The sequence below is a fragment of the Dicentrarchus labrax genome, unplaced genomic scaffold (genome assembly GCF_905237075.1).
Source record: "Dicentrarchus labrax unplaced genomic scaffold, dlabrax2021, whole genome shotgun sequence".
Taxonomy (NCBI): domain Eukaryota; kingdom Metazoa; phylum Chordata; class Actinopteri; family Moronidae; genus Dicentrarchus; species Dicentrarchus labrax.
The window spans coordinates 15,675,453-15,702,972 of NW_026136702.1; the positions used below are offsets into that span (position 1 = coordinate 15,675,453).

General features: G+C 38.9%; 1 protein-coding gene across 1 annotated transcript; it reads right to left on the reverse strand.

The window, feature by feature from the left end:
• oprm1 (opioid receptor, mu 1) lies at positions 1–27,520 on the reverse strand. Its single transcript, XM_051420158.1, has 6 exons — positions 26,645–27,520; positions 6,579–6,928; positions 5,219–5,394; positions 4,356–4,534; positions 3,624–3,807; positions 1–2,814 (listed from the first exon to the last, which is right to left on the reverse strand). The coding sequence occupies exons 1-6, from the start codon at positions 26,917–26,919 to the stop codon at positions 2,809–2,811; spliced, it is 1,170 nt and encodes a 389-aa protein (XP_051276118.1). The 5' UTR covers positions 26,920–27,520; the 3' UTR covers positions 1–2,808.

Here is a 27,520-nt window from a genome sequence, read left to right on the forward strand (position 1 = left end):
TGACAATGCACTGATTAACAGTAAAATTATATGTATTGTGTTACAGAGTGTCGTCCATAAAGTAGAAATTATCGTCTGTACATGAGATTACAAGAAATCTAGTTTCAAGAATAGAATACAAGTTCAGTCATGATGGAGTCATAAGTCATGTAAACAAAAAAAAATATTTTAAAAAGCGAGTTTGACGGTGCCGTGTGTACAGACCACTGACAGCATCAAATTCATTTCATTTGAATTTACCTTCAAGAGTACCGGTATATTGTTTATGGTGCACCAAGTGTCGCCTGCTGCAATGCATTATGTCTTAAGCTATTTATTAGATTAATGACACACAATGTGTTCAATATTTATCATTACCACAACTGACAGTTTGCTGAGTTACTGTTGCTAAGCAGCTCAAAGCTGTTTATTTTGTGTGGTAAATTTAGAATTTTTTTTACTTTTGAAACAATGGGTCCTTCATTTCAAACAGTTGTAACGTTAGACCTCACGGTGTGCTAACTGGCAAACTGTTACTGATTTCATCAGCTGGTGAACTAGGGAAGCTAATGTTCGCTCCACAGGTTGGTTGAAAATCTCTGGCAGACTTTTAATGTTTTCAAATGACTAATTTCTAATCTGGTAAACAGGGTCTCAAATATTCATGGCTACATGATATCGTGCTAAAAACCTGGGGCCAAAGCTGCATGTCTCTTCATAAAGACCATAAAGAATTATGTGTACGCTCAGGAAAGAAGCTGTGCAATTATCAGCTGCTCCAACTTTGGAAAAAAAATTAATGCGAACCACACAAGCCTTTATTTAGAGAGGCCCTGTCCGACACCACACACTTTAGACTTCCTGGGCGTGCAGAGGACCAAGATATTTGCATGCCAGGTAATTCATAAAGAAATCTTGAATACCTCTGAAAAAACATGAATTTGTATTTTTACTAATATTTGTGTATAAGATAAGATAAGATGTTCCTTTATTGATCCCCCTTAGGAGAAATTCAAAATTGACACAGCAGCATAGGGCAAACAGGTAGCCAGACTTGCTACCGGATGGATATTCATACTCACAGCTATTAGTAGCATACCACAGTGTAAAAAAGGTGACATAATGTGTTTTGTGAGATGAAAGATATTGTACATTTTGCACATGATATACAGCATGTGACACTTGATAGGCCTTTCAGCCAAAATCAGCAGCTGTTTTTATGATAAGTAGCCTAATATATTAATATTAGATAACTGATTTTTTTGACTGTATGTCAGTCAAAACAAACAAATTACATATGAAACTTTCTATGAATTTAAACTCTACATTTTCAAATTCACAATTTAAGGTTTTGCACATTATTTTCTGATTAAGATCTCTTCAGTCAACAAGGAAGATTCAATATGACAAAAGTTATATTTAGAAGCACAATGACTTGCTGGTCCATCATCATCTTCAGAAATCATTTTCTGACAAATTCTTGAAATTATCTTCATATAAAAGCAACAGAATACTTACAGTATTTTACATGGGCGATTAATACAATCATGTTCATCTTTTCAGCTTGTTAGAAAAATACTGGTACACAGAATATTGAGTAGAGCTACTGTAAAGGCAACTGGCAAGTAAAGCATACAGCACAACACTTAAGCACACGCAATTTTAAAGATTACAACAGATGTACAATCCTGCTTAGCTCACTTGTTAAAGTCTTCAAAGGAGAGGTGACTCCATTAAAACCCATACGCTGGGTAATGGCTGTTATAAGCTGTAGTTAATCATACACTGGTAGTACCATATGTTCGCACTATATGCCACAAAAGCACACACTGTGCAAACATGCTGATGTGTCTTCTTTGCTGGTTTAGAGGATCCACAGTTCAGCACAAGGATCCAATGCGATAAACACAGCTGGTTTTCCTTCTGTACATTCAGAGGTTTGTCAAATACAGCAGAGGGAACATACAATGCTCTACCCTATGTCTGCTCAACGATAAGTCCAGAAACAGGGTAGAAAACTTCTTTACAGAGACTAAATAAAAATAGACGAAGATGAGAGGCAATAAATGGCAACACGTTTAAAATCAGATTAGATCTTATACTGTGCAGTTACCGCCATTAATCCATATTTCCTCTCAGACGTGCAAATAATTGAAAAAGGAAACATCAGGAGGTAAACAGACAGATTGCCTTGAAGTCATATGAACTCTGCAAACATATGACAAATAATTGATCTCTTTTTTTTTTACAGCCTAGAGAATTAGAGACAGGATGAGGGTTAGGTTTAGATCAATGAGGCAGGTTTGTACAGAGCAGGCAGAACAAAACAACATCATATTAGTGTCTTGAGTAAGTAGCTTTTACATTTTTATGTCTATACATTTCTCTTTCGTTACTGCACATTTTCAGACTGTGTAGTCTATATTGTCAAAAATTAGATCAGAATTTTGTTAAACTGTAATAGCATTAATGCACAATTTAGTCCAGCAACTTCTTGGTTTTCTGTTTAACTCATTCCCGTATCTGTTTCAGTAAGAGTAAAAGCCTTGCACAGCCATGCAGTTAGTAATAGTTAGACTGGTTGGCAGGTGAATGGCCTGACCTGATGCAACGCTGCAGTTAAGCTGGCAACACATCGTCAAAATGGTCTGTGCTATTGAGTCTCAGTCATGTCCTGGGTTGTTTGTATGTATGTATGTGGTTTGTTTGTTTGTGTGTGTGTGTGTGTGGTCAGAGCCCTGTGGTGACCTGCGTGACCTCTGAGTTGAGGTCGTCGTTGGCAACGCCGCCACAACAGCGAGAATCCACCGACGACCCCTCCAAGGCTAGTCATACCTGCAGAGAGAAAGTGTGTTTATGTTATGTTGTATGCGTGTTATTTAGTACCCTTGTATGAATATCAGCCATATTGCTAAAATAAATTGATATAAAGTAACTGTTTAACAAATGTTTATTAGCTTTCTTGCCTAGAGTAAAATGAGAAGATTGACCACTCTCATGTCTGTATGCTAATTTTATTTAATCCGTACAAAAACAACAATTTGTGGTTTTATGGGAGGTTATGTGGCAGATTATTTCTTGGCCTGGTAAAGTGGCAACCTCATGTTGATGACAAGTCTTATGCTAAACTCAGCTAAGCTAAGCTAATCAGCTGCTGACTGTAGCATCAAATTAACTATGGATAAACAAGTACACCATTACCGTATACACTGATCAGCAATAACATTATGACCACCTGGGCACCTTGGTGGTCATAATGTTATGCAGCCCCTATACCAACAAACTGTGATACACTGTGTGTTCTGACACCTTTCTATCAGAACCAGCATTCACTTTTTCAGTAGTTTGAGCTACAGTAGCTCGTCTGTTGGACGGACCCCACGGGCCAGCCTACGCTCATCACATAATTTCTGCCTGAAACTGTTATGGGTTGATCAGAAGTTGAAACATTTTACTATGATGATAGTCATACTTAACACATACTAAACACATTATTTGCACTGTATACCAATTTTAGCCGTGTACTCACTCAACCCTAATATTTACTGCAGAGACATGAGAGAAGCATTGATCTTCTCATCTCTCAGAAGAAAGCCAGTAAGTAGATACACATACTGGCATGTATACACACAGACAACATCTACCTGTTGATTGGACCTTTCTCCTGTGTTTGCACTGTTGTGTTCACGCTGTGGGAGCTTGCGGCTAGTGGCTCCGGTCCGGGACGAGTTCGGCATCTCCAACACCGAGGGACTCGGGGTGCAGAACTCACGGAAACAACGCTTGAAGTTCTCATCCAGGTAGCCATAAAGAACCGGGTTCAGACTACTGCAGGGGGGGCAAAAACAAGGTCGCAGTTTTAACACTAGAAAATCAGCTTCCCATTGAACTCGCTAACATCCTTTTCACCTTTATATACAGTATAATGTGTGCTGTGTAAAGTACCAGTCAACTTAAGTCATTGTATAACGTGTACCAACAAATGTACATTATTAAAAAGTCAATACCATTTCCTCTTATCTGTTAAGCACACGATTTTTCTGCATCCTGTTATCTACAATTACCCAGGCTTCCAATCTAAAATAGCACCACCCAAATTGAATTGATAAAACCTCTTTGAAATAAATACTCACGCCTGCCGTAAGAAAAATACAGGTGTGGCAGGAGTACACAAGCCTCTACAAATTAAAAATGACAACAACCAGAGTTCAAAGTAGTTTCTTGAAACTGTCTATCAGTCAGAAAATCACATTTGGGAAGCAGTGACCAGCAAAACCCTCTTATTATAAATATAATTATTATACCAGATTTTTTTGGACTAATAGTTTTGATACTAGAGTGAATATATTTGCCTAAAGCCACTGCCGGATGCATACCTGTTGGTGTAGCCCAGAGCGATGCAGAAGTGCCAGGTGATAGTCTGCAGTGTGGAGCTGGGGATATTAATCAGAGCTGTGATAATGACAAAGATGTGGATAGGCGTCCAGCAGACGATAAAGACGGCAACCACCACCAGGACCATGCGGGTGATCCGACGCAGGTTCCTGTCCTTTTCCTGTGTGTGTGTGAAAGAGGTAGGTTTTTTAGTGTTGGGGATAAAAGGGAGTGCAAGATGAGTGTTGGAGTGGGGAAGATGAAGGATTACAAAGAGGAAAGCAGAAGAAGGCGAGGTAGGACAGATAATAATGATAGGGGAAGGAGCAGAGAGGTTAAGGGGAGAGAATGAAGAGGCAGAGAGATGAGAAAAAGGTTGATGGGAAAAAAAAGTGCATCCACGAGCTATGAGTATCAACAACCACAATGATTTTTTTTGTACCTACATATCCTGATTCGAATGTGCACATTTGGCAGCCAGTACATTTTCTCTAATACCGAGTGTGGAATTATTGTTGCTGGGTCATTTTGCCTTCTACTGCAATTAATTAAAACTGAGCCACAACCTCAGGCTTAAGTTGATTTTCTCTAATTGTTTTCTCTGGAGAGCAATGAATGCACCTTATTTGCATGCATGCTCTGCAGTAGCCTTCTAATTTGCTTCATTATTCTGAAAAATAAAATCATTTAGTTATTCAGTAAATAGCTTAGGCCGTGACCCAAGCTTTTAACAGTTCACAAAACGCTCACTAATGCTTACATTCTAAAATTCTCATTTGCATCTAATTAAAAGCCTTTGGCACACAGTGTTGAAAATAACTAATTTTGGCCCGTGGTTGTAAAAGAAAAACAGATTTGTCCTAACCTGGGAGCCCGACAGCATGCGCACACTCTTCAGCCGCAGAATCATGAGACCGTAGCAGACAGTGATGATGAGCACGGGCATGATGAAGGCAAAGATGAACACGCAGATCTTCAGCAGGGTATCCCAGTACCATGAGGGGTGGGGGAAAACCAGCTTGCAGTCAACAATGCTGGAGGCTGTGCAGGGTGAGGAGACACTTATTATGTTCATATGTTTGCAGGTAAACAGACACAATTGTATTTTCAATTGTCTAGCTCTATTTGAACATTTGTGCTTCCTTCCTCTGACACTTGTTTAATCTTGTTGAACATAATCCAACCAAATGCAGTGTTCAAGTGTAATAGAGTATTTAGGGTGCAACTAATAATTATTTTGACTGTAAAGTCTATGATTAACTGTCATTTAGTGACTAAATAGTGACTCATATATCTTATTTTGTCTGAGCAACAGTTCAAACCTTACCATATTTAATGAATGATATAAAACAGAGAAAAGCAGCAAATCCTCATATTTAAGGATGGATCCAGTAAAAAAAATTACTTTATTAATGACCATGTGGCCATCTACACATCCAGCATATATTGAGCAACAGTATTTATTTGGAGTTGTGTCTACCTGGCGAATGGTAGCATACAATAGTCAGCACCAGTTTTTTCTCAGCAACTCCTGAGGGAAATATCCAGCTCTTTAGCTACTCCACCAATGATGAACAACAGTCTCCATCTTTCTCATTTTCTGTCATCTCTCCACTGTCTAAATCTCTAATAAAGGCATAAAAATACCACTTCATTACTCTCTCTCCTTTAAACAGAGCAGGATCAGACTATCAGCAATTTCAGTGGCCTGTATTTGCAGGTAGCTCCTTGACTATGCAGCTGGTTATATTAGTCACCAGCCAGGCATTTGGCATGAAACAGATATTTTGCCCAATTACACACAACAACCTAAACAACTCCTCTGGGTTGCCTCCTTTCAAAGAGTTTTCTGGAATAAAGAGAATGAATGATTTTTTTCCGAGCTGGACTTATGTTGAACTCATCTACCAAGTACAATGAAAGAAAGGAGCATATATCACAGCCTAAACTCGGCTTTGTTGGCCACGGTTGCTACTTTACTGTTGGATGCTACTTCTTGACGTCATACCTTTCTCTATTCAGTTGTTCTGTTGGATGAAATTCAAGGTTTTGTCATACAAATGGAATTATCCTCAAGGATATTTCCAGGAAAGCTAAGCTTTATCTATTTCTTATAGTTGTTTTAAAGAATATTCAGTATGTTTCTATTATTATGCATCACACTCATTAGAGGTCAACTCCAGCATTTGTGTACACACTGCAGTGTAGAAATAATGATAACTTACGAGTGACAGCGGTGGAGGCCATGAACATGACGGGCAGCCCGATGGCCGAGGAGAGAATCCAGTTGCAGACGTTGACTATCTTGGCGTTATGCGGTGTCCTGAAGTCCAGTGCTTTGACTGGGTGGCACACAGCAACGTAGCGGTCAATGCTCATGGTGGTGAGCGTGAAGATGGAGGTGAACATGTTGTAGTAGTCGATGGACATCACCATCTTGCACAGCGCGTCACCAAAAGGCCAGGTCCCCATCAGGTAGTTGACGCTCTGGAATGGTAGGGTGCTGGTGACCAAGGCGTCGGCCAGAGCAAGGTTGAAGATGTAGATGTTGGTGGCAGTCTTCATTTTAGTGTATCTGCACAGAAAGCATGGACGTATAATGAGATAACAGGCCCCTAATCTCCACCCTCCACCTTTTGTCTCAATTTCGAGTCTTTTTATTACTCTGTACTTGTTATGGTGTCATTTTGTGTGTCTCTGTAGTGATTTTGTCTCTTTTTAGTCATTTTTTGTGTCTTTGCATCTTTTTGTAGTAACTTAAAGTCTTTTTGTAGTCATTTTGTGAGTCTTTGTAGTCTCTGTGTAGTAACAAAAAAAAATTACTTGGACATTCATATTTTGAACTGAACTCTGTGACTTCCCAAGAAGAACAGTCACTTCAAACAGAGGCTCTGGCCCAGAGCCCCCCTGATAGTTGAAATTATTCCCTGAAACTCAAGGCAAGTTGCATTCAATGCAAAAGGGGCTACAGGAGCTGGCTTTCATCAGCTACCAGCTCATTTCTGTCTGGAAACTGGAAACATAAAGGAACACAAAATTGCTTACAGTTAAATACATTTTTTGAGAAAAAATATTGAAGACTCAATAAAAACTAATAAAAAGGTAAACTTTCTGACAAAGAGGCTTCTCAGTCTGCAGTAGCTTTTTTAGTAATCTAAATGATCAGTCAGTCAACATGGTGGAAAACTGGGCAAAAACAAGAGGTACTTCAAAGAGTATGGAGGATAGTTTTATAGAAAACAGAAGAAAAAGTGTGGATCCATTAGCAGAGAGGATGGAACACAAACGACTGAAATGGCTCAACTGTTAAGAGCTCTTGTCAGCAAGGAAATATATGTTTAGCATTTGTTGTCCACATTGCATGATGATCATGTTAAAAAAAAAAAATAGAAATAGAAATGATTTATCTTGTGCACCATACCCTGTAGACCAAAAACCCAAATGAAACATGAAACTAACAACAATCATAATCTAGTCGTTCTTAGGACTAACATGTCTAGGTGAAATGCAGTGCAGCTCAAGACCACCTGAACGTTTGAAAAGTCAGAGTGATGGCATTTTAATCAAGCTGCTTCTGTTGTTCATAATGTTAAATGTGTGGAGGATTTCTACTGTTAAGACCCGGGATGAGGTCAATATGCCTGCGAGTTATTATAGTGCTCCACAGGGTGGCATTACACAGCAAAGAGCTAATCAACCCAAATAATGAAGCTATAATGAAGCCATCAGGAATTAGATTGTCTCTATGAAAGGCACTACTTTCAGTTGTTAATTTTTCACCTAAGATGTTCAGATTTTATTTTTTTCCCCTTTTAGGTAATCGATGACAAGATTGATATCACTCTCTCTCACTATGTGTGTGTCTATATATTTGCCCCTTAAATATAAAGCTACAACCAGCAGGTGGTTAGCTTAGCTTATTATAAAGACTGGAAACAGTGGTAAACCGTTAGCACCCTTTAACGCTCCCAATTAACACATTACATCTCATTTGTTAAATCCGTCCAAAAACCCAAGTGTAAAAATGTGCCAGTTGCCAGGGAGACTCCAGGAAGTTACGTGGCCAAATAGTAATTTTGGCACTTTTACACACACATAACATAACGTGTTAATTGGCTGACTATAGCCTTATATTTTACTGACAGGCATGAGAGTGGTATCAATCTCCTAATCTAACTCTCCCATAAGTGAATAAGAATATTTCTAGAAATGTCGTACTACTCCTTTAATTTAATTTCCAAAGCCCAACAATGATCAAACTGTTGCTGCACTATTCCATGTAAATCCCACTTAGACACATCCGTAATGTTATTGAATTAATCTGGATACATAAAGTGACAATGATACATTACACCCGCTGGCCTTCACTTTATTAAACCCCAACTGTCATTATACCTACAAGGTAATTTACTTGTGCTTTGTTCTCGCACTCTCTTCAATAATCCTAAATCCTCTTAACAACCACAGATGACAGCTAGTTCATTAAATTCTGATTAACTTTAACACAGACAGCTTAGTGTGTTTGTTATTTCAGGCTTTATTTGCACGGGGACTGACGAGACACCTCCAGATGAAGTAAAAGCTGTCACCTTACACTGAGTAGTGTGCTGGAGCTGGAGGTAATTTCCAGCAGCCCCTTATTGACTTTGTGACTGTCGATAACATGGGTGCAGATGACAGCTTTTGTTTCTCCTGTGTGTTGTCCGTCTGAGGCTTATGTATGAGCAGCATGCTGTATGGGGGTGAATGGCCTCATCTCAAGTCACTTAACGGAATGAGGCTTTATTAATGAGTTTTCGGCTTTAATTTATTCTTTGCCCTCGAGGTTTTGTCACACTGATCACCCATTTATTGTCAACATGTTTTGATTACATATTAAGTCAATCTTCTGAAAGCTGTGTATTTCTAAATACAGTGGGAATAAATGTACAGTAGAATTAACAATTTAAAAGGAACCTTGTTGCTGTATTAGCTATATTTCTTTTATTATTTATTGACCCATCCCAAGTACAAAAGGTGGAACATAGGCTGGTCTTTTCCCCCTGACTAATGACAGTTGTAGCTGATACCAAAATGTGCACTTACATTTAAGTAAAAATGTATTGCTATTGCAAATTTGCATTAGGTTATATAAAGGTCATTTCTGCCAGTGCCTGCGCACAATATGATGTTTCCTGGAAAAGAGCAACTAATCAGTAGCTACTTCAAATTTAAGATCCACATAAAGCAGAAGGCAAAGTGCTATTTGCTTCCTGTAAAAGCAGGTAACTAGGGACGAACTTGTCGCTGTCGCCAATAGCGCTGAATGTGTGTTACGTTCCCCCGCCAAGCAGCTGTTGTGGTCCTAATAACTGACTCAGCTGGACCAGGAGTGAACAGCATGGCAAGATGGGAACCTAATATAGCATCCGATGCCGACGGAGGTTAGTTTGACCCCAAAATCACTGATTCATTCATTTTGCACAAGTCATAAAGTTGCGTTTTTGTAGTAATCAGTTAGACCCGACAGCAAGAGACACTGGGTAGCTATGTTGTTGCTAGGCAGCAAACTAATAAATCTTTGCTGTGTTGCCAAGAGCTGAAGATTGATTGACGGGTGAATGTCATGATATTATGGGTTGAAATTGGTCGATTCGCGCTTACGTAAGCATGCGTCACATTTAGTTTCACAGGAAGAAAAAAGATTGGATTGCGATCGAATAGCTTGAACGACTATTGTGTTGTATCAACTGACATGGCGTTTCATCCCTTCTTTCTTTCCCTCTTTCCTATCAATCTTCAGCTGTCCTATCTAATAAAGGCAAAAAGCCCCCAAAAATATATACAAAAAACCCCACATTATTCCTCTGTCGAGTATAAAATTAATTCCCATGCCAGCAGCAATCATTTGATAAGTATCACTCATAAAGAGAATACAGATCTACCGCGGATGGTTTCATTTTGGAAGAAATCTCTAACAAGAAATCTGAAGCTCTGTTTTTTTCGCATAAACAGGCGATAAGAACATTGTCTGATTATATGTCAGTAAACAGACTACAAATTGTTGCAAATATTCAGCCTATTATTGACAGTGAAGCAACAGAGAGAGCAGACGAAAGTAACCATCTGCAAAGAGTAATGTTTTGGCTGTGTGAATAAACAGTACTTGAGAACAGAACGTGTGCAATCTGCCTCTAAACCACCTTGAGTTGGTCTTTTCCTGGACCACTGAAGCACAGAAGAAGCAGATAAATGTGCAGTAATGGACCTTAAAATCATCCAAAGCACTCCTTTTGGTTAAACTATGTATAATTCATAGCCTTCCATCAACCCATTAGCTGTGGTTCCCACCTGGGGCAGTGGGACATCTCGTTCTTCCTCCTGTTACTCATCTGTTGAAAAAAAAACAGATTTGATAATGACTCTAAATTATCCCTGAGACAATTTGGACGAGACGCTGATTTACAAACTCATCACACGTGCTTCCAGACGAAAGAGAGACAAACATCAGCCTAGTCTCACAGGCCGTTCTCTACAATGCATTATTCAAACATCCAAATTCATCTGACATGTCCTGCATCAGCAAAACAGTTAACAGTTAGTATCCTCATTGCAACAATTTACATGAAAAAGCTCCGAAACGGGTGGGGCAGCGAGGATTGGTTGTTTTAATATGCACAAAGAGCTTAATGTGGCCATTTTGGCAAATTTGTAATTATGATAAAATACTTTGTTTTTACCCCTACTCTGACTGAAGACCACAAATAATCTTCTATCTACGCTGTATGACAAAATATTGAACAGAAAGTTACAATTACCTCAAGCCTGGCTCCTAAATGAGCCTCATCTGTTGCTGAAACTATAATAATGAAACACAGAAACAGCTATTTAACTGGCCATTATTCTTTTGAATGAGATTTTTTTTTTCTTGTTTTGCTCGTGATGTTGATAAGAATGAAAATTTAAGTGGTGACACATTTAGACTTTGGCAATGATATAAGGGAATTAGAGAAGCTACCATATATTAATGTCGAATGTTATCAACTGCAAATAAAACATGGTTTACCATCCACCCACTTATTTGGATATAAGTCCACCACATGGTTCGTTCAATAGTCTCTCTCTGTTCAAAGACTTCTATAATGTAATGTGCATAAATTCTTATTTCACATACAATATATTGCACTCCAGAATGAACTTGTGTGATGTGTTTTTTTGTGTTGGTGCTGTAAGAAGTAGAAGGACATTTTTTTTCACACGTGACCTTGTGTTACAACCATTTTGGTATCTATTTAATTAATATAATATTCTGTTTCAGTTTTCATATTCATATTTCAGTGTCACCACGCCTACGCACAAGCAGGTCAGGCCCTTAGGATACATTCATGAATAAATATATTGATCTTGCATAGCTACAAAAACATGTATAACACTTTAATTAACTATTGGAAATCTGAATTCCCACCTTCCACGATGGCTAAACAAAATCCCAAGCTACATCCATTCTGACATATAACATTCAATTTAAAGAAGAGGAAAAAATGTAGCTCTCACGTAGTGTTTATGGCCAGTGTCTGATCTGTGCTTTGCTATAAATAATGTACATTGGAGTGCGTGTATATATAAAAATGAAATGTTTTAACTCTTTGTCTTTCTCTTCTTTTTTCCTTTTCCTTCCTTAGTATTAAATGTTGCAGCTATATTATGCTGTGAGAATTTTTGGAGGACCACTCCAACCAGGGGGCGGGTTTGGGAAAGGGCAAAGGATGGCGTGTTTGTTTTATGAAAAATGTAAAAAAAAAAAAAAAAATATATATATATATATATATATATATATATATATAAGAAACGACAAATGTATGAGTCTACAGCTAGCGGTATTGTACTTTGGTACAGCGGTGCTTTGAGCTGAATGCTAATGTCAGCATACAAGCTCAACGTTCACAAACTGATGCAGGTATATTTACCATGTTTAGATTAGCCTGTTAGCATGTTAACATTTGCTAATAGCAATAAACACAAAGTGGCTGATGAGAAGTCTACTTAATTTTGCTAACTATTTAGTTAGAAAAAGCATTTGAACTGTTGGTGGTGCTACAAGAAAAGTCAGGGGAACATCAAGTTATATGCTTGACTGTATACGATTGATCGTAGTTAACATTTTTCAATTTCAATTGTAATCACAGAGGTGCACAGACCTTTATTCACATACATGTTTAGACGCTGAAACTCTCCACTGGTGTCAATAAATATTACATGTGCTGCCTGTGTAATTTGACTGAAGCAGGCCAACCCCAGCTGTTCAATAACAAAGGATGAACACTGGCCCAATTATTTCTGGCTGCCAATAATTTCGTCTCGCTTCCGTCCGAAACACCAGTGACTGACGTGAACACACGTGGGACAACCAGGCAGAAGAGAAAATGCATTCTATCCCACACAGCAAGTCCACGATTCATGAATATAGTACGCAGCGTGGAGCTGTTGTGCCTGAATGTTAATCAGTTGATAACTGTCTGTTTTCATTTGAGGTTCGTGCTTCACCATGGCAACAACCATAAGCAGGCAGAGGAGAGTCTTACAGCAGGCGTGACTCTAACATAGAAAGAGCCTATTGACACTGAAACATCTTTGAAAGTGAACAATTATCTGTATAGTTTGTTGGTGATTGTTGATTTCATATTAAATGAGGCAGCAACAAGGAAACCTTTAATGACTTGTGGCCAGTGAAACATCTACAAACTAGAGGATAGGCGTGTGTCATGTGTGTGTGGTGTTGTTATGAAAGGTTTTATCATGTTTATATGCTCTTTCATTCCCACTAGCTGAAGCTGTCTAATGGGTCCAACATCAGCCAGTGAGTATTACCAACACCCTACCATCATATACTGTAATTCAGGGGCCACAACCCCTTAAGAAGAATGTTGAATCTTGATAGACAGGGGAAATTTAATTCAGTTTTGTTTGAATAGTTAACAGCACAGTAATAAAACACAAAAGCAAAGGGATTGAGAAAAAAGAGCTGAGGCTATTAATTTGTATGAAGTGAGATAAAGAGTGAGATAAAAGAGAACAAATAGAATTGGATTAGGATTTATTATAGCTTACAGCTAATGCCCTGCGCATTGTCTCTAGTAAACATTCTCTCTGAGTTTTTGTTGCTTGGTGTGGCGTTTAATGTGTCAAATTGAACTTGTGTAATGCTAACAAATATTAGGAGACCTATAACTTTATTTAAAGCTGTAACACATCAGGACCAGCATGAGCTTTGTGTATCTTTGGAACGAGCCTGTAGTGAATCAACAGTTTGATATATTTCAACAAATGTCAAGATGAAACCTGAACACTTGTGGCCAACGGTTTGGAACAGGAGCTGATTAATTTTCATGGCTGTTGTTACACAGCAAGCTAAACATAGTTCATCATGAGCCGGCGAAGCTGACCGGTGTATGTGTAGCCTCGTGTTTGATTCATGGGCTGCTGCTGGGTGCAGATAAACCATTAAAGTCCTGGTTGCAGAAACAGGCTGCTCTTGTGAACAGACATCTGTATGCCTCTGGCTCCAACCAATAACACTGTCCATGCACACTGTGAGGAGCATGATGGATTGGAGTGTGACTGTGTGCATGTCTGACTGCTGGGCATTTGTTTCTGTGGTGAGCAGTGTTAGGAAGTTGAGATCAGTCTGTGCTTTTACTGCATTCATGTATGTATGTATATATGTATGTATGTATATATATATATATATATATATATATATATGTATACATTGTCTAATAGAACAATGGCCAAGGGACAAGAAAACACTGAATTTGTCAAAAAAAGAAGCGCACATAATTATTTCTACATTTCAGCATTTGATTCATTTCAGAAAACAAAATGAAATGTCTTACTCTTGAAGTTTAGATTATTACGCTATAAACTTAAACAGTCTACAAGGATAAACAGTTAAAACAACCAATGGGCTAATCGAAAGATAATAAAACACTGAATTTGTCAAAAAAATAACAATAAGAATGAGTAAATAGTGAAATATCAGGTAATTCATCCAAATCGCTGCTTTGAAAAAAACTTAACGCAGTTATTGCATTCACTATTTGTACAGTGTATCAGATGTTCTGTACTGTTATTGTTATGCATCGAATATAATATAAAATATCTATAAAATATGTCACTGAGCCAGAAGTCGTTTACTCAATGATAGAAAAAGGTTGGGAAGGACTACCATCATTAAGGTGACTTATAAAGTACACAATTAAAGTAATGTATGCCTTTTTTCAAACATTAAAATAAAATGCTTGATAAAATAAGTAATATAACTATTGATTGTAAAAGAGAGTTTTACTATATAACGATTCCTCTTCGGAGCCATAAAGTATAGATATTAAAAATCACCTCACAGAGTGAAGGTCAGACATTGGGTTTATTATTTTTTGATACATCAGCTATATGGAAGATTCTGAGAATGATGTAGCTGTGAAAAGAAAGTAATATTACAAAACTGAAAAGAAGAGAAAAGCACAATAATAACACATATTTCTCTCATGTCCTTTTCTTGGGCCGGCAAAGACTGAAATAAATACCAGGAGGCATTAATCATTAGGAACAATAAATAAATTACTTCTCATTTCTTTCTACATGACACTGGATACTTGGATACTGCTTTATTAGTGTTTATATGTTTGGAAACCATATTTCCCTTGTGGTACAAGCTGAATTGAAGTAAGCCCCATTTATTGTTTTAATTTTTTTTTTAAACTCTGTTGGAAATCATTTCAGTAAATTGTCATTAGACAGGCACTGTTGGGAATATGCTGCACACAAAACAGATCCCAGTACAGTCCTAAATTGTACTAAATGGACCCAACACATTGTCAGTGGCCATGACTGACAGATTGAGATATTATTCTGACACTCATACAAAGGCTCTTAGGGTTTAAATGTATTACAATGAATGACAACAACTGCTCGAGGAAAGCTCGAAGCAACCAAGCCTAATACTTGATCAGTTGGAAAGAGGAAAAAGCAGTTAATATTAAAGATGCATTTTTTTTAAATAAAAACTGAAACAAATGATAAACAGTTATGTGAAAGGCTTGCTAAAGTAACTACCCCTGTTTGCAGCATTCAGCTTTGGGCTATAATATAATATAAAACTGGTTTGTATAAAACTTGGGACAGCTGTATGCTACTTGTCCATAGCTAAACAATGAAGAGCCAACATAAACTGGTGAAGACATTTGAGCCAAAAAGAAAAATAACTCTCATGCCAAAAAAGGGCTAAAAAGCCAGTGAATATTGGAGCCTTTTTCACTAAAGAGTTGCAAATGGCTGAACCAAGAGCTAAAAATCCACTTTGTGTTTAAACATGTTTCATGTGTTTCTGTTTCACAAGTTGGAACAGCTACAGTGTCTGTGTTCGAGCAATCAGCAACTTCAATCCTGGTAGTTCCTGAACCACTGGACACTACAGCCCCCGCGGTGATGTCATCAAGTCCTGGAGTCCACCTCTACTTCACTGCAGCAAGGTTAAATCACCAGTTCCAGGTGTAGGCAAAGACAAGATTTTCCACTATTTAAAGTCACTATTTAAAGATCCCTTCCAGACATGTATCAATAGAAAAAAGCAAACTGCTTTGAACAATATTCTATAATCTATCTATTCCTTTTACCTCTAAAAACGTCACAATCTATGAATCAGCAAATATTACTCATTTATAAAGTTTTCCTCTTGGACAGAAGATGTCTCATACTTTAGTCTTTACTCTCAAGTATTAAAGGCTAATAAAGCTGACTTGACATTAGTGTCTAACTGAATTAAAAGAGCAATACAGAAAACAAGGAATAAAATCACATTATTAAGTAATTGGGAAGAATTGAGTGACTGGTAATGGGTTCTCATCACAGTCTGAAATCAGGTTTTCAACACGAGCATGTAGAGAGATATTCAGGGGTTTTCAGTCATTAAACATTTAAACTTTTCAACATTGCAACAACTGTGTGTTGTCATAGAGACTCTCCCTGGGTGAGTTTTATTACTGAGCCCTTGGTTTGTTTTTGGTGTATGTCAAAAAGAAAGAAAGACAGCATTAAATGGTTAATAATTTTATCATACCCGGCTCTATTTTAGCAATCACAAAGACAAGCACACAGCACGAGGTCATGCGTGCAAGCTCAAGGAGAGTGTGGCTAAGCACATCTGCTATTTCCCTTCTTACAAGTACCAGCGATATGTGCAAAAGGGTTGGCTGAAGTGGAACCAAACTAGGGTTGTGTGGTGATTAAACCTGTCAGACAAAAAAAAACAACTCAAGTCAAAGTGTATTTTAGGATCAAGAAAGTGGTAATATGTTGTGCTGGTTGCATTATTCATCAGTAAGCAGAGTGAACTCCTCTGTTACATCCTGACTTTCTCTTTTCAGATATTCTTAGTTTAAACTTTAACCTCAACAAAGAGAGCAAACAGACAAACAGAGAGAAACATATGTCAGACAAATCCACGGATGAAACTGCTAAAGTTAGCTGATAAAAAGAGCAGTTGAGTGTGTGTTTGCATAGGACTTCCATGCATTTGTGTTAGGGATGGAAGCGATAAATTGATGATCGATTAATCGGTTGTTAAAAATTTGATTGAACACATGAAATGTAATCTATCCATTATGAAATAAAAGCTTATGTTCTACCCTCTTGCTGCAGCATTACATTTGGTTATTTTTGAATGTCTGTTTTATAAGAATATATGTCAGTGGAGATTATTTTTATGGGCTCTGAATATAGTCTTATTTTCAATATGTTTAATATGTCTAGGTCTGTAGGTCTTTATATGTTTCATAGACTATGCAGTGCTTTCAGAGAATATTGAGTATGTTGCTGTGATTGAGGAAAAAACACATTTGTTTTTTTGCTCTTTTTGTATTCCCTTCCCATATTTACTTGTTTGCCTTTTTTTCTGTCTTCTTCTTTTCCTCTTTCTATTTCTCGGCTAATAAACCACTTCCTCTTGTTTCTACTCAACACTTCCATATACACACACATAAACACACACACACACACACACACACCTCACTGTGTCCATATCACTTATCTTACCTATCCCTTGTTGATTTATTTATTTCCTTCGTCTTTTTTTGTTTGTTTCTGCTTTTCGGTCTGTCTCGTCAGTTCTCACCTGTCTGTCTAATCTCACAAAATAAATTTAAAAAAATAAAAATACTAATAATAAAAAGGAAAAAATACATTTGGTATCATTTGGTACAAGCAGAATTAAATGATTTTTTTTAATTCTAAATCCTTGTATGACATGTCAATCATAAGGTAGCCACACCCAAAAGCATCTGCAGCTTTATCGTCTATTTTACTCTAAATTGGACCATAATTTACTAAATGAAAATCATAATGTGTGAAAGAAGATGTGAAACTAGCGATTGAAACCATAAACTCAACAGGAAACTGTTTACTGTGCTCATAAATGAAGTGAGAAGTCGGCTCATTCTCCATTAGTGTGAAAGCTATCGGTGTGTTATTGCAGCCAGTGGAGTGCCCCCTGCTGGTCTTTACATAGATTTTAGGTTTTAAGACACTTCCACGTTGGCTTCACTTTTCAGACCCAGAAGCTCTGTCCATTATATATACTGTCAATGCCTCACACTCTCATATTCTACACCCTCTCAAACATGTTGTCATGAAGACTTACACGCAATCATGTGTGTAGTGTATATAGACAACAAGCTTGCAGTAAGTGTGGATCAATGACTGCTTTCCAATGCATCGAATTTAGTTAATCCGATCAAGGATGTTTGAGAGGGGTTTTCTCTGACAAAATCTTTATTGGAGTATTCTCGTCCATTGGATTTTGTCTCAGTGTGTTACAATGCTGCCAAGCTGAGTTTAATCACTGCTTTAAATGCATTCGTAACACAATCAATAAACTCAGTTAAGGTAGCACACTTCAATCTCCGAGAGCCGATGTGTTTGGCTACATTAAACACAGTTACCCATTTGATGGAAGTGGGAAGGCAGTGAGGGATTACGTTGTTGTTGCTGCAGCACTAGGGACTCTTCCACTGTTAAGTCAGAAAATGAAAAAGGTAAGAAGATAACAGACAAGACATGGCAAGAGATGAGGTCATTTTCAGTACCTGACAGGGTTATATTTTCAGTTTCACTATTACAAAGAAAAGGAAATATGCATTGTTTTCCACAATTTGTAGTATTGTGTAGATTAAGGGAACCTTTTTTCATCATAATTTGTCTTCATTGTCATAGAGCACCATAGAAAACCTATTAAAAAAATTTGAATTGGTACTTTTATCTGTGTCCTTTGCACATTCACCCTGTGCTCAAAGATTTAATAAAAACATCCATCAGCAGTGAGAGGTGACATATTGAAAACCTACTGATGGGAATTAATGCAAGGAGATAAATATCCATGGACACACAAAGACAAACTCCAATGAGGTGGAAAAAGAGCAGATGTACCATTGATCCGCAGTCACAGTTAAAGTGGTTGGAGGGGTGTAACCCCCTCCAACCACATGCACACAGACTAATGAAAGAGGTCATGGAAAATGCCTGGTCATTGACACAAATCATTCGCCAGACATCTCAGGCACACACTAACACATTTCTCTCCTGTTTTTGTAGCCACCTCATGTCCTTCTTACAGTCTACTTAAAGGGAAAATCCACACATGGATATTTGTGTTCTTTAACGTATCACCAATCTGCAATGCTCAAGCAACCATCTCTCTGTCACGTTAAATACAGCCTTAAAATGTGTGATGTTTCGCAATTTGCATTTTTGTAACACATTGTCATATTGTAGAGAAATTAATTTTAACCAAGGGCTCTATCAAAACATCCCAAGAACACTGGCAGAAGTAATTAAATGTGTTCCATTTGCATTTAACAGACTAAAGCGTCCAAGTTAAGATAGCTGAAATTGTTATCAAATTCTGGCAGTGCTGAAAATACGAACTGTTGATGTTTTGCTAATTATTGGCAGGAAATAGAAAAAAACAACTCAACCCATAATTTAATGTTTTAGGAGGCAATTTTTCAACCACAACAATCCAAACTTGGCCTAGATGAGAGATACTTGAATTTAGTTTGTGAAACACTTCAAACACCCTCCAACTGGGATGGACTATGGATCACAATTACATAAATTGAACACCACATGTGCTCAACAACCACTGTATTGTGCTCTGCTCATGGGTTTGAAAAACACATGTCATTCACTCAATAATGGGTTTTTTTCATGTCCGGAAATATGACAAAAAGAAATAGGGAACCAATTTAGGACAAACCCAGATCCTCAGTGACGCAGATAATGGAAAAAGGGACCTCAAGAAGAGTTTATCAGCTTGTTGCTTAGCAACGCTATTATTATGGACTGAGATCTTCTACGAAGGGTCTCTCTGTGCCCTTGCCCCATGTCTTAAATCCACATTTTATAAATGTAACAGTTGTACACAACAGCACAAGGTTCAGCAGCTCTCACACTGCATTGTGTTTCACTTCAGATGAGGTCATCAGTTGACCCCTTTGGTTTGTTTGGTTGCTCATCCCTTTGTTCCAATAATCCAGTGTAGTGGAAAATCTTTTGGAAAGATAAAAGACATACGGAAGGCTTCAAACTGTTACAAATAGGGAGGTGTAAAAGACTCATCCAATTGATTTTGAGACCAAATCTACGATACCCTCTGGTGCTTTAAAATGCCAGCCTTGATGAAGACAGACATGTTTAACAGTCACTGTCAAAAAGTGTAAAGACCAGAATCAGGGTAAGTGAGTGAGTGAGTCACTTTGTGATTGACAGATGGACAAAAGAGCCAAAGGTTCCCATCAATCATCAAGTAGAGAAAGAAACAAAATCTGTCTTCTGTTCCCTCCTCTTTAGTTACTCATCATTCTCGGTGCATTCAACAGTGACCATCACTACATTCCTTAAAACAAAATGTTTCATTCAGTCTCCACAGGTCTGTCAAATTCTGAAGGTTTAACAACCATATGCAGCTGGTCACGAATGAGTGATCTCTTTCTCTTTCTTTGTCTTTCTGCCTTTGTCTTTTTCTTTCTGTCTTTCCTCCTTTTGCTGAACACTTCCTGTTGAATTCAGACTGACAGTGCTCCAATTCTCCAGCAGTGTTCAGTGATGTTAAGAAGCTCATTACTCATAGACACACAGGAAGGACAGCCTAATTACCTCTTTGCAGTCTCTACTCATAATTGTCTCCCTAACAAGAAATTAGACTCTGTACCACCCTGTTGTGTGCAGATACACAAAGTTAGTAAGAGCAGCATTCAGAATTCCCTACTCTCTTAGTCTCAGACTGAGCTGTTAAACTCTTTCGTACTGACAATAATAATGATTATTGAAATTAAGGCGGTTCTTTGCTAAACTTCAAACAATTCATCTTCATTACCCGCTGATAGTTTTATTGTTGCCGGGGGCGGAGGTTAGACCCTGATTCTTTTTGTGCCAGGTGAGGTTCTTAGTACTGTAACGCAAACAAAGTAATTGCAGCATGAAATTGTGAGGCGAGCACCAATTATGGAGCTATCGGCTTGTCACTGGGTAACAGTAATCAAGGGCATGGTACACAATGGCAGCATGTTCAGCGCTGTACAGCTGTTGCAAAAGGTCAGAGAGCTAGGTCGCAAATGTTTACAGGGTGTGACAAAGTAACTTTGGATTTGCCGAGTACTGTGCACAAACACACGCGCAGGAATTCGAACTATATATAACAAATTTTTGCGCTGGTAGGAGGTTAATGGCTGCTGGAGGCACAAACATCTGCTGTCTGTGTTTGTATGTGTTAACAGCCACATGAGTGTGAACTTGCACCTAATACACATAATGTTCATAAATACACGTGAAAGATACCTACACTTTTCAAGAAACTAGGATCGATTCACCAGCCTGTGACATCAAAGAGATGAGTTAAAATGAAGTCAGTGATTCCCAGTGCTGATTTATATGGTAAAAAATACTATGCACATCCAGTGACTAATTTGTGTTAATGAAAGCGAAGCCATTCTCTTTGATCCCACGTAACTCCCCACCTGGTAAATGGAGTTGATAATTACTGCCCATATGACAATTCTAGGAATTTAGATACAGTACCTGTAAGAAATCTGACCTTTTGTTTTGCAAGTGTGGCTCTTTCAAAGGATATTTTATTATATGTATTATATTATAAAAACGGTAACTCTTTCTCTTTCCTTAGTTAATGGGTTTATTTCTTTCTTTACGGAAATCCCACTGTGGAACGCAGCAGGTAGCCAGTGCCCAGTTAAGGCCCACGTAGAGCGGTAACATTTTCAATCATAAAACAATACTAACAAGCCCATATGTCCTGATTAATCTACTGTTTGCTGTTATCACTCCTCCTGTCCATGCTGGAAAGAAATCCCATCCCTAAAGCGAAAGGGAACTAAACCACAGTCCTGAAGTTGAAGCTAATGAGGTTCCTGCAGTCTTAGGCAAATCAAGTGGTTATCTTGCAAAGTTACAGTCTTTTTAGTATGCATTTCCCTCTTTGTGCTCCTGTGGACAGTATTTTCTTGACACAGCTGAAGGGAGTTTGGTACTAAACAGAAAGACACCCACTTGATTTGTTTTAACTCAGACTGCTGAAGCCTCATATTAACTTCAGCTGAACTTGAAGTATTTTATTCACAAAATGAGGACTTGGATGTTTTCCCTGCTTTATCGGCTAGTAATATCCTTTAAATTCACAAAGATTCTTATCTTTTTAGATTGCTTACAATCAATACAAGCACTAGAAATGGTTTTGTGAAAGGCTTTGTTGCCGAGCATTAACCTGGACTTCAAAAGACTGCAGGTTAGTTGTTTGAAACTCAGCCTGAGACTATTTGTCATGACAGGCAGCGAAGAATGAGAAACCCATTAGAGAGAAACATTAGTGAGGATCTATGACATTAGTCTTGCGAACCAGATTGTGTTGACTCTCATCATAACATCATATTTCATGTAACCGGGTTCAAACTCACACATAAACAGCAGAGACGCAGATGTTTAGAAGTTACTTTGACATCAGAGAGCAGGGTCACAGAATTTTTGCCTTATGTGAAGACGTTACATTTGGTCACATTTGTTGTACTGCATGTAGCAGTACAACAAATGCAGTCAGTAACAGCAGTTTAGTGCATCCAGGTCAGCGGGTGCAGATGTTCAAAAGCCTCCAAAACAAAAGCATTTAAAGTTTTAGAAACACCTTGGCTGCTGAATGTGCCCAACCAGGTACAGATGCTCATCTAACTGGACGGTGGATGGAAGCAGGGGTTTGGGGAGGTGGTGGAGGTGGTGGAGTCATTTTGCACTCATCAGGCTCAAAACGCCTCCCAGTGTTTCCATGGTAACAGAAAGCACTCTGTACTGGCGGCATATTCCTTGTGGAGCCCAGCGGTTTCTGTTGAACCGCAATTGATTTTTCCGATTGAGCGTGCAGATCCCTGGTTGTGTTTGTTTGCTCACAAGAAGTTTGCGGATGTGAATGTGGAGCGAACAGACGAGCAAAAGGACAGGGAGATAAAGAGTGAGAGAGAAATGTTTTATGGCTTTAAGGTTATCATTACTCAGACAGTAAGGGGGGAAAACATTTCTCATCCACTGCTGTCTCTATTTAATCTAGCAAAATTGCGTTCAAGGCCATGACGGTAAAGTGGGGACAAAGAGTTCAAGACTACATTTCCATTTTCAAGTAAATATCCAATGTTTGTCATTAGCTAAATGGCTGTTCATTTTCAATCTGCCGGCAGAGAGAGAAAAGACCAAAAGACAGGCAGATAGAGAGAAAGACAAAAAGGTTGATGAATGTTAATGACCCTGATTGATTATGGTTCCTCTTCCTCCAAATTCCCCTAAAGTCTCATTAGTGGAGCTCAAAAAGTTGCAGAAATCCACAAAACTTTTCACGGTCCTCAACATTCTCACAACCATGCATGCCTGCACACAAACACACACTCCTGGTTGTGGCAGTATCAGGGCTGATGCCCATTTTTTATTACAGACGAGAGAAGGCAGGGGACAGGTGTGTCATCTTAAATCTGTTCCAACGAAACAGCCAAGGATGAGCAAGCTAAAGCTCAAGTAATGCCCTTCACATCTATCATCTGCTTTGTAGACAAACTAGTTTGGAATACATAATGCACGCTTGTATACCAGCTCATACATCGTAAACACTCTTGTGCCCCTGCCAGACAGCTGATGACATACATCCCATTATTAAAACGACGCTGGTGCATAACTTATACTTCAAAAGAAGATTTCCCTTCTATTTGCCCGGTGATCTCCCTTCATTTTCCACTTTTGTTGCTATGGTGCCAGTGGCACTGGTGGAAGAAAGAGTATTTTTTTAAATCAAAGTAATTTTACTTAGTACTGTATTTTACAACATTTCAAGTCGCATCCAAAGAGTAAGAATCACAACACAACAACAATCACGTGAAAAGTCAGGATAAACCACGTCAGAAAGGAACAAAAGAAAGGTGATAAATCAGCGGGTGCAGCAGAGAAGAAGGTGCGGGTGAGTCTCCAGTGGGCCAGAGCTCCAGTGCAGAGAGGTGACACTCAAACTCACCCACGCTGCTGCATGATGAACAGGTGCATGCTGGGTCTGGCAAACATGCTAAATGCTAACATGCCCATGGTGGAACCTCCAGCAGTAACTTCTGTGTTAACTGAGGAACTTCTATCGTCAGTGAGGTGTGTGAGGCCTGTCGAGCGCTCATTCAGCTCAAACATTTTTGAGGGGCACAGTGGGACACAGAGGCTGAGTGGACTGGTTACATTTTAATTTGAGAATGCAAAATGCACAGAGCAGAAAAAATTTACCACATGTCTATACATCTCTGTGTTGTCTGCTTTGGCAATGCTTTATTCTGCTGTTAAAGTGGCAAGTCAGTGTATCGCTTGTTGCACCCGTTGTGGTGTCCACAGGTCTTTTTAAAATGTATTTATAAATTTTATTCATTCATTTTTAATTTAAAATGTATTTTGTTTTATAATTGATAAGCATTTGTGTGCACAGTGTGCAAATGTCGGTCTATAGAAATGTAATTTATTGTTGGTTTACAAATTAGGGCCCTGTGGTGTGGTTCAAACGTTGACATGTGAATGCAGTTTATTTTATAGCCTGAAGGTGTTCTGTAATGTTCTATCATATAACATCATCATCATATACCATGCCTTTTAAAAGGTAACACAGTAATATTTACCCCACTTTTTACTCTTATCTGAGTATATTTTAACACAAGTAATGTTACTTTTACTTGAGTAAAATATTCTAGTATTCTAGGCAGATCTGTCATAAATAATTTGGGTTAGAAAACATCCGGCAGAGATGCAGAAAACATTCTGAAAAAAGATGTGTGCATTCTTTAGTCAAACAGAACTATTTGGGGAAGCACTCAGACTGAAGGGGATGATGTGTGCAGCCTTGCAAATGAGCATTCGCTTCATGTTGCATCTGCCCTGGAAACAGCAGGGAGGTGAGGAGAATTATAGGTGTTAACAAAGTAATGATACAGTGTATTATTTAGTAGTAACAGAGAAGCAAATTAAAATAAAGAAGTCTCCTCCTCTTTTGACATCTAGTGTTTCAAATAAAGTGGTGTCATTTCAATTTCAAAGCCATTTAAGCACATGTCTGACACGTTCAGCACAGCAAATCCTCCACTCGGCCACACAAGGTAATGAGGTAATCACAAGGTGGAAAAATGAAATTGGACCACCCTTACCTTTATTGCACTCCTTCTCAACTCTCTCAATGCTCACCATCAATCTTTCTCCACTCATGTCCAGCTCTTTTCAAAGTTCATCTCTCACCTGTTTTGTCCTCATTTTCCTCCTCCACCCCTCTTTCTGCTTCACCAATCTACTGACTTTTATTACCTGAAAAAGCCTCATCCGGATTGACATATATAGCATCAGCCAGGGAGCATTTAACTAAAATAAATGGCAGATTTGTGTGTAATTAAAGGCCGCAGGTAAAATCCTCCTTCTCATGGTGAAATCCACCCCACTGGGCTGATTTTATTAACACAAAATAGGTGATAGGTGATTATCGATCTAATTATGTCTTAAGTTAACACAAAAGTGTATTTATATTGTGTATTTATAAATACAATGAGTGTACATTTTCAGTGTATGAATATGGAAAATCAACAGGCAAACCAACAGATTTGCAGAGTTATTTCTCCCTGTTAGACTCCTTTGTCAGTTGACCTCTCCAACTAAAAAAAAAAGGTAATTTAGTGTGTGAAATGACTGCGAGATCAGAAGTCTCACCTATTCTGTAGAAAGAGCAAGTGGCCTTGATATCTTTCATTTGTGCACCGCTCATCCTGTGTTATTATCCTTTAGTCCTTGTGACATGTGATTAAAGAGAATAAAAGCTTGTGCTGTGATGAGATCTTGAAAGTGTGACATTTGTTTGAAACAAAGTTTAAAATATCAGTTAATGAGATGTCAGCTGAGTGCAAAGACTCGGAATGAAAGTGGCCTAGATTTAAGAAGGGGAAGCAGTAGATGACATATTGTATGACAACATGTAGTTTAAATCTTGTATGCTTTTATTATAAGTGATACACACTGAATAATACTTATCAAACCAGTGTTGCTGGAGTATAGAGCAGCACATCGGATGCACAACTGTATGCATCAGCTGTATGCCAGAAGAGCATTTCTACTTTACTGCATCTAATTTACATGAAACCTAGAATAAGCACAAGCGAACAAAGGACAGCAGCCACTGTGCATGTGACACATGGGAACATCTTGTCACATCAGTGTGATCTTCCAGTTTAGTTATGATGTTGTGGATGAAATAGACATAGAGAGACAGCAAGTGTCTTTACATATATACATGTATTATCTCTCTGTTTATATGGATATTGGATGTTGCTGTATAAAAGAGGAAGCGAGTTTTGTGCCTTTCCAATCCAAGCCCCTCGCTTGGCTCGCTCTTTGCGCACTGGAGCAACTTGCTGGGAGGTTGGAGGCATTTTTACGCACGAACGGCAGCTGAGCTGTTAGCGCTGTCAACACCGCATTCACATGGTCTCCCTCGGCCTCATAAACAAACACACACACACACACACACACACACACACACACCACACACACATTTATGTCTAATACGGTTAATATAGCAACAGTGTGCTTTCTCACTCACAGTCGTGTTAGAAAGTCTGTTTTAAAAAAAGCCTAATCACGTGTAACAGCTGAGAAAACACACACCAGTGTTGTTGTTGTTGTTTTTTTTGTGAGTACTTTTCTGTCCTACCTGACGATGATATACATGACCAGCACGTTTCCAACCAGCCCCACCACGCACACTATGGAATAGAGAGCGGTGATGACAATCGCTATGATAACCGGGTTGGCGTCGTCGTCCAGGCTGCTGGTCAGTCCGCGCTCCTCGTCGCATCGCCCCTTCGCGAAGCTCGTGGTGTTGTTGCCGTCGGTGAAGTTCGGACAGAAGCTGCTGCTGCTGTTGTTGTAAAGCACGGGGAGCTGGCTCCGGTAATCCGCGCCCGAGCCGTTGCCTGCGCTCTCCATGGTCCTCGCTCGGTATGTGCGGTAAGGGTGCTGCGCGCGTCTTTCGCCTCCCCTCGGGTGCCCGTCTGCGGACTCGGTGACTGTGATGCCCCGCTGGTTTGCTGGTCTGTCGTTAGAAGAAGAAGCGCTGTTGTTTCAGGTGCGGGACGGACGGACCGCCGGTAACGTGAAATCTCACCGCGTTAAAGAATGTGTCCGCGTGCGCTGTAGTGAGTGCACTGACGACCCTCGCGCGGCACACAGAGAGCCTGCACGGTAAAGAAGCGACGGAGTGAAAATGAATTTGTTCGCTCCCTTTCTTCCTTCCTCCCTTGGTTCCTTCCTGTCTCCTTTCCTTCCTCTCCTCTTCAATTCCTCCCTTTCTCTCGTGTTTTTTGTTCCTTTTATCTTTCCTTCTTTCCTTCCTTTCTTGCTTCCTTTTTTTTTACTTCCACCCCACTTTCACTCATCTTTGTTCATACCTTCATTCTGTCCTTCCTTCCTGCCCCTTCCTTCTTTCCTTTCCCCCTCACTTTCATCCTTCCTTCATTCCTTCCTTCCCCTTACACACAAACTCACTACTCATCTATGTTCATCCATTTCTTCTTTCCCTCAGTTGCTC

Excerpts from the sequence above, each read along its gene's own strand:
- oprm1 (XM_051420158.1), bottom strand. The coding sequence starts at position 26,919 with ATGGAGAGCGCAGGCAACGGCTCGGGCGCGGATTACCGGAGCCAGCTC. Across the intron at positions 6,929-26,644 it reads GTCATGTATATCATCGTCAG|ATACACTAAAATGAAGACTG; the intron begins GTAGGACAGAAA and ends CTTTCTGTGCAG. Across the intron at positions 3,808-4,355 it reads GCTCTGGGCTACACCAACAG|TAGTCTGAACCCGGTTCTTT; the intron begins GTATGCATCCGG and ends CCCCCCCTGCAG.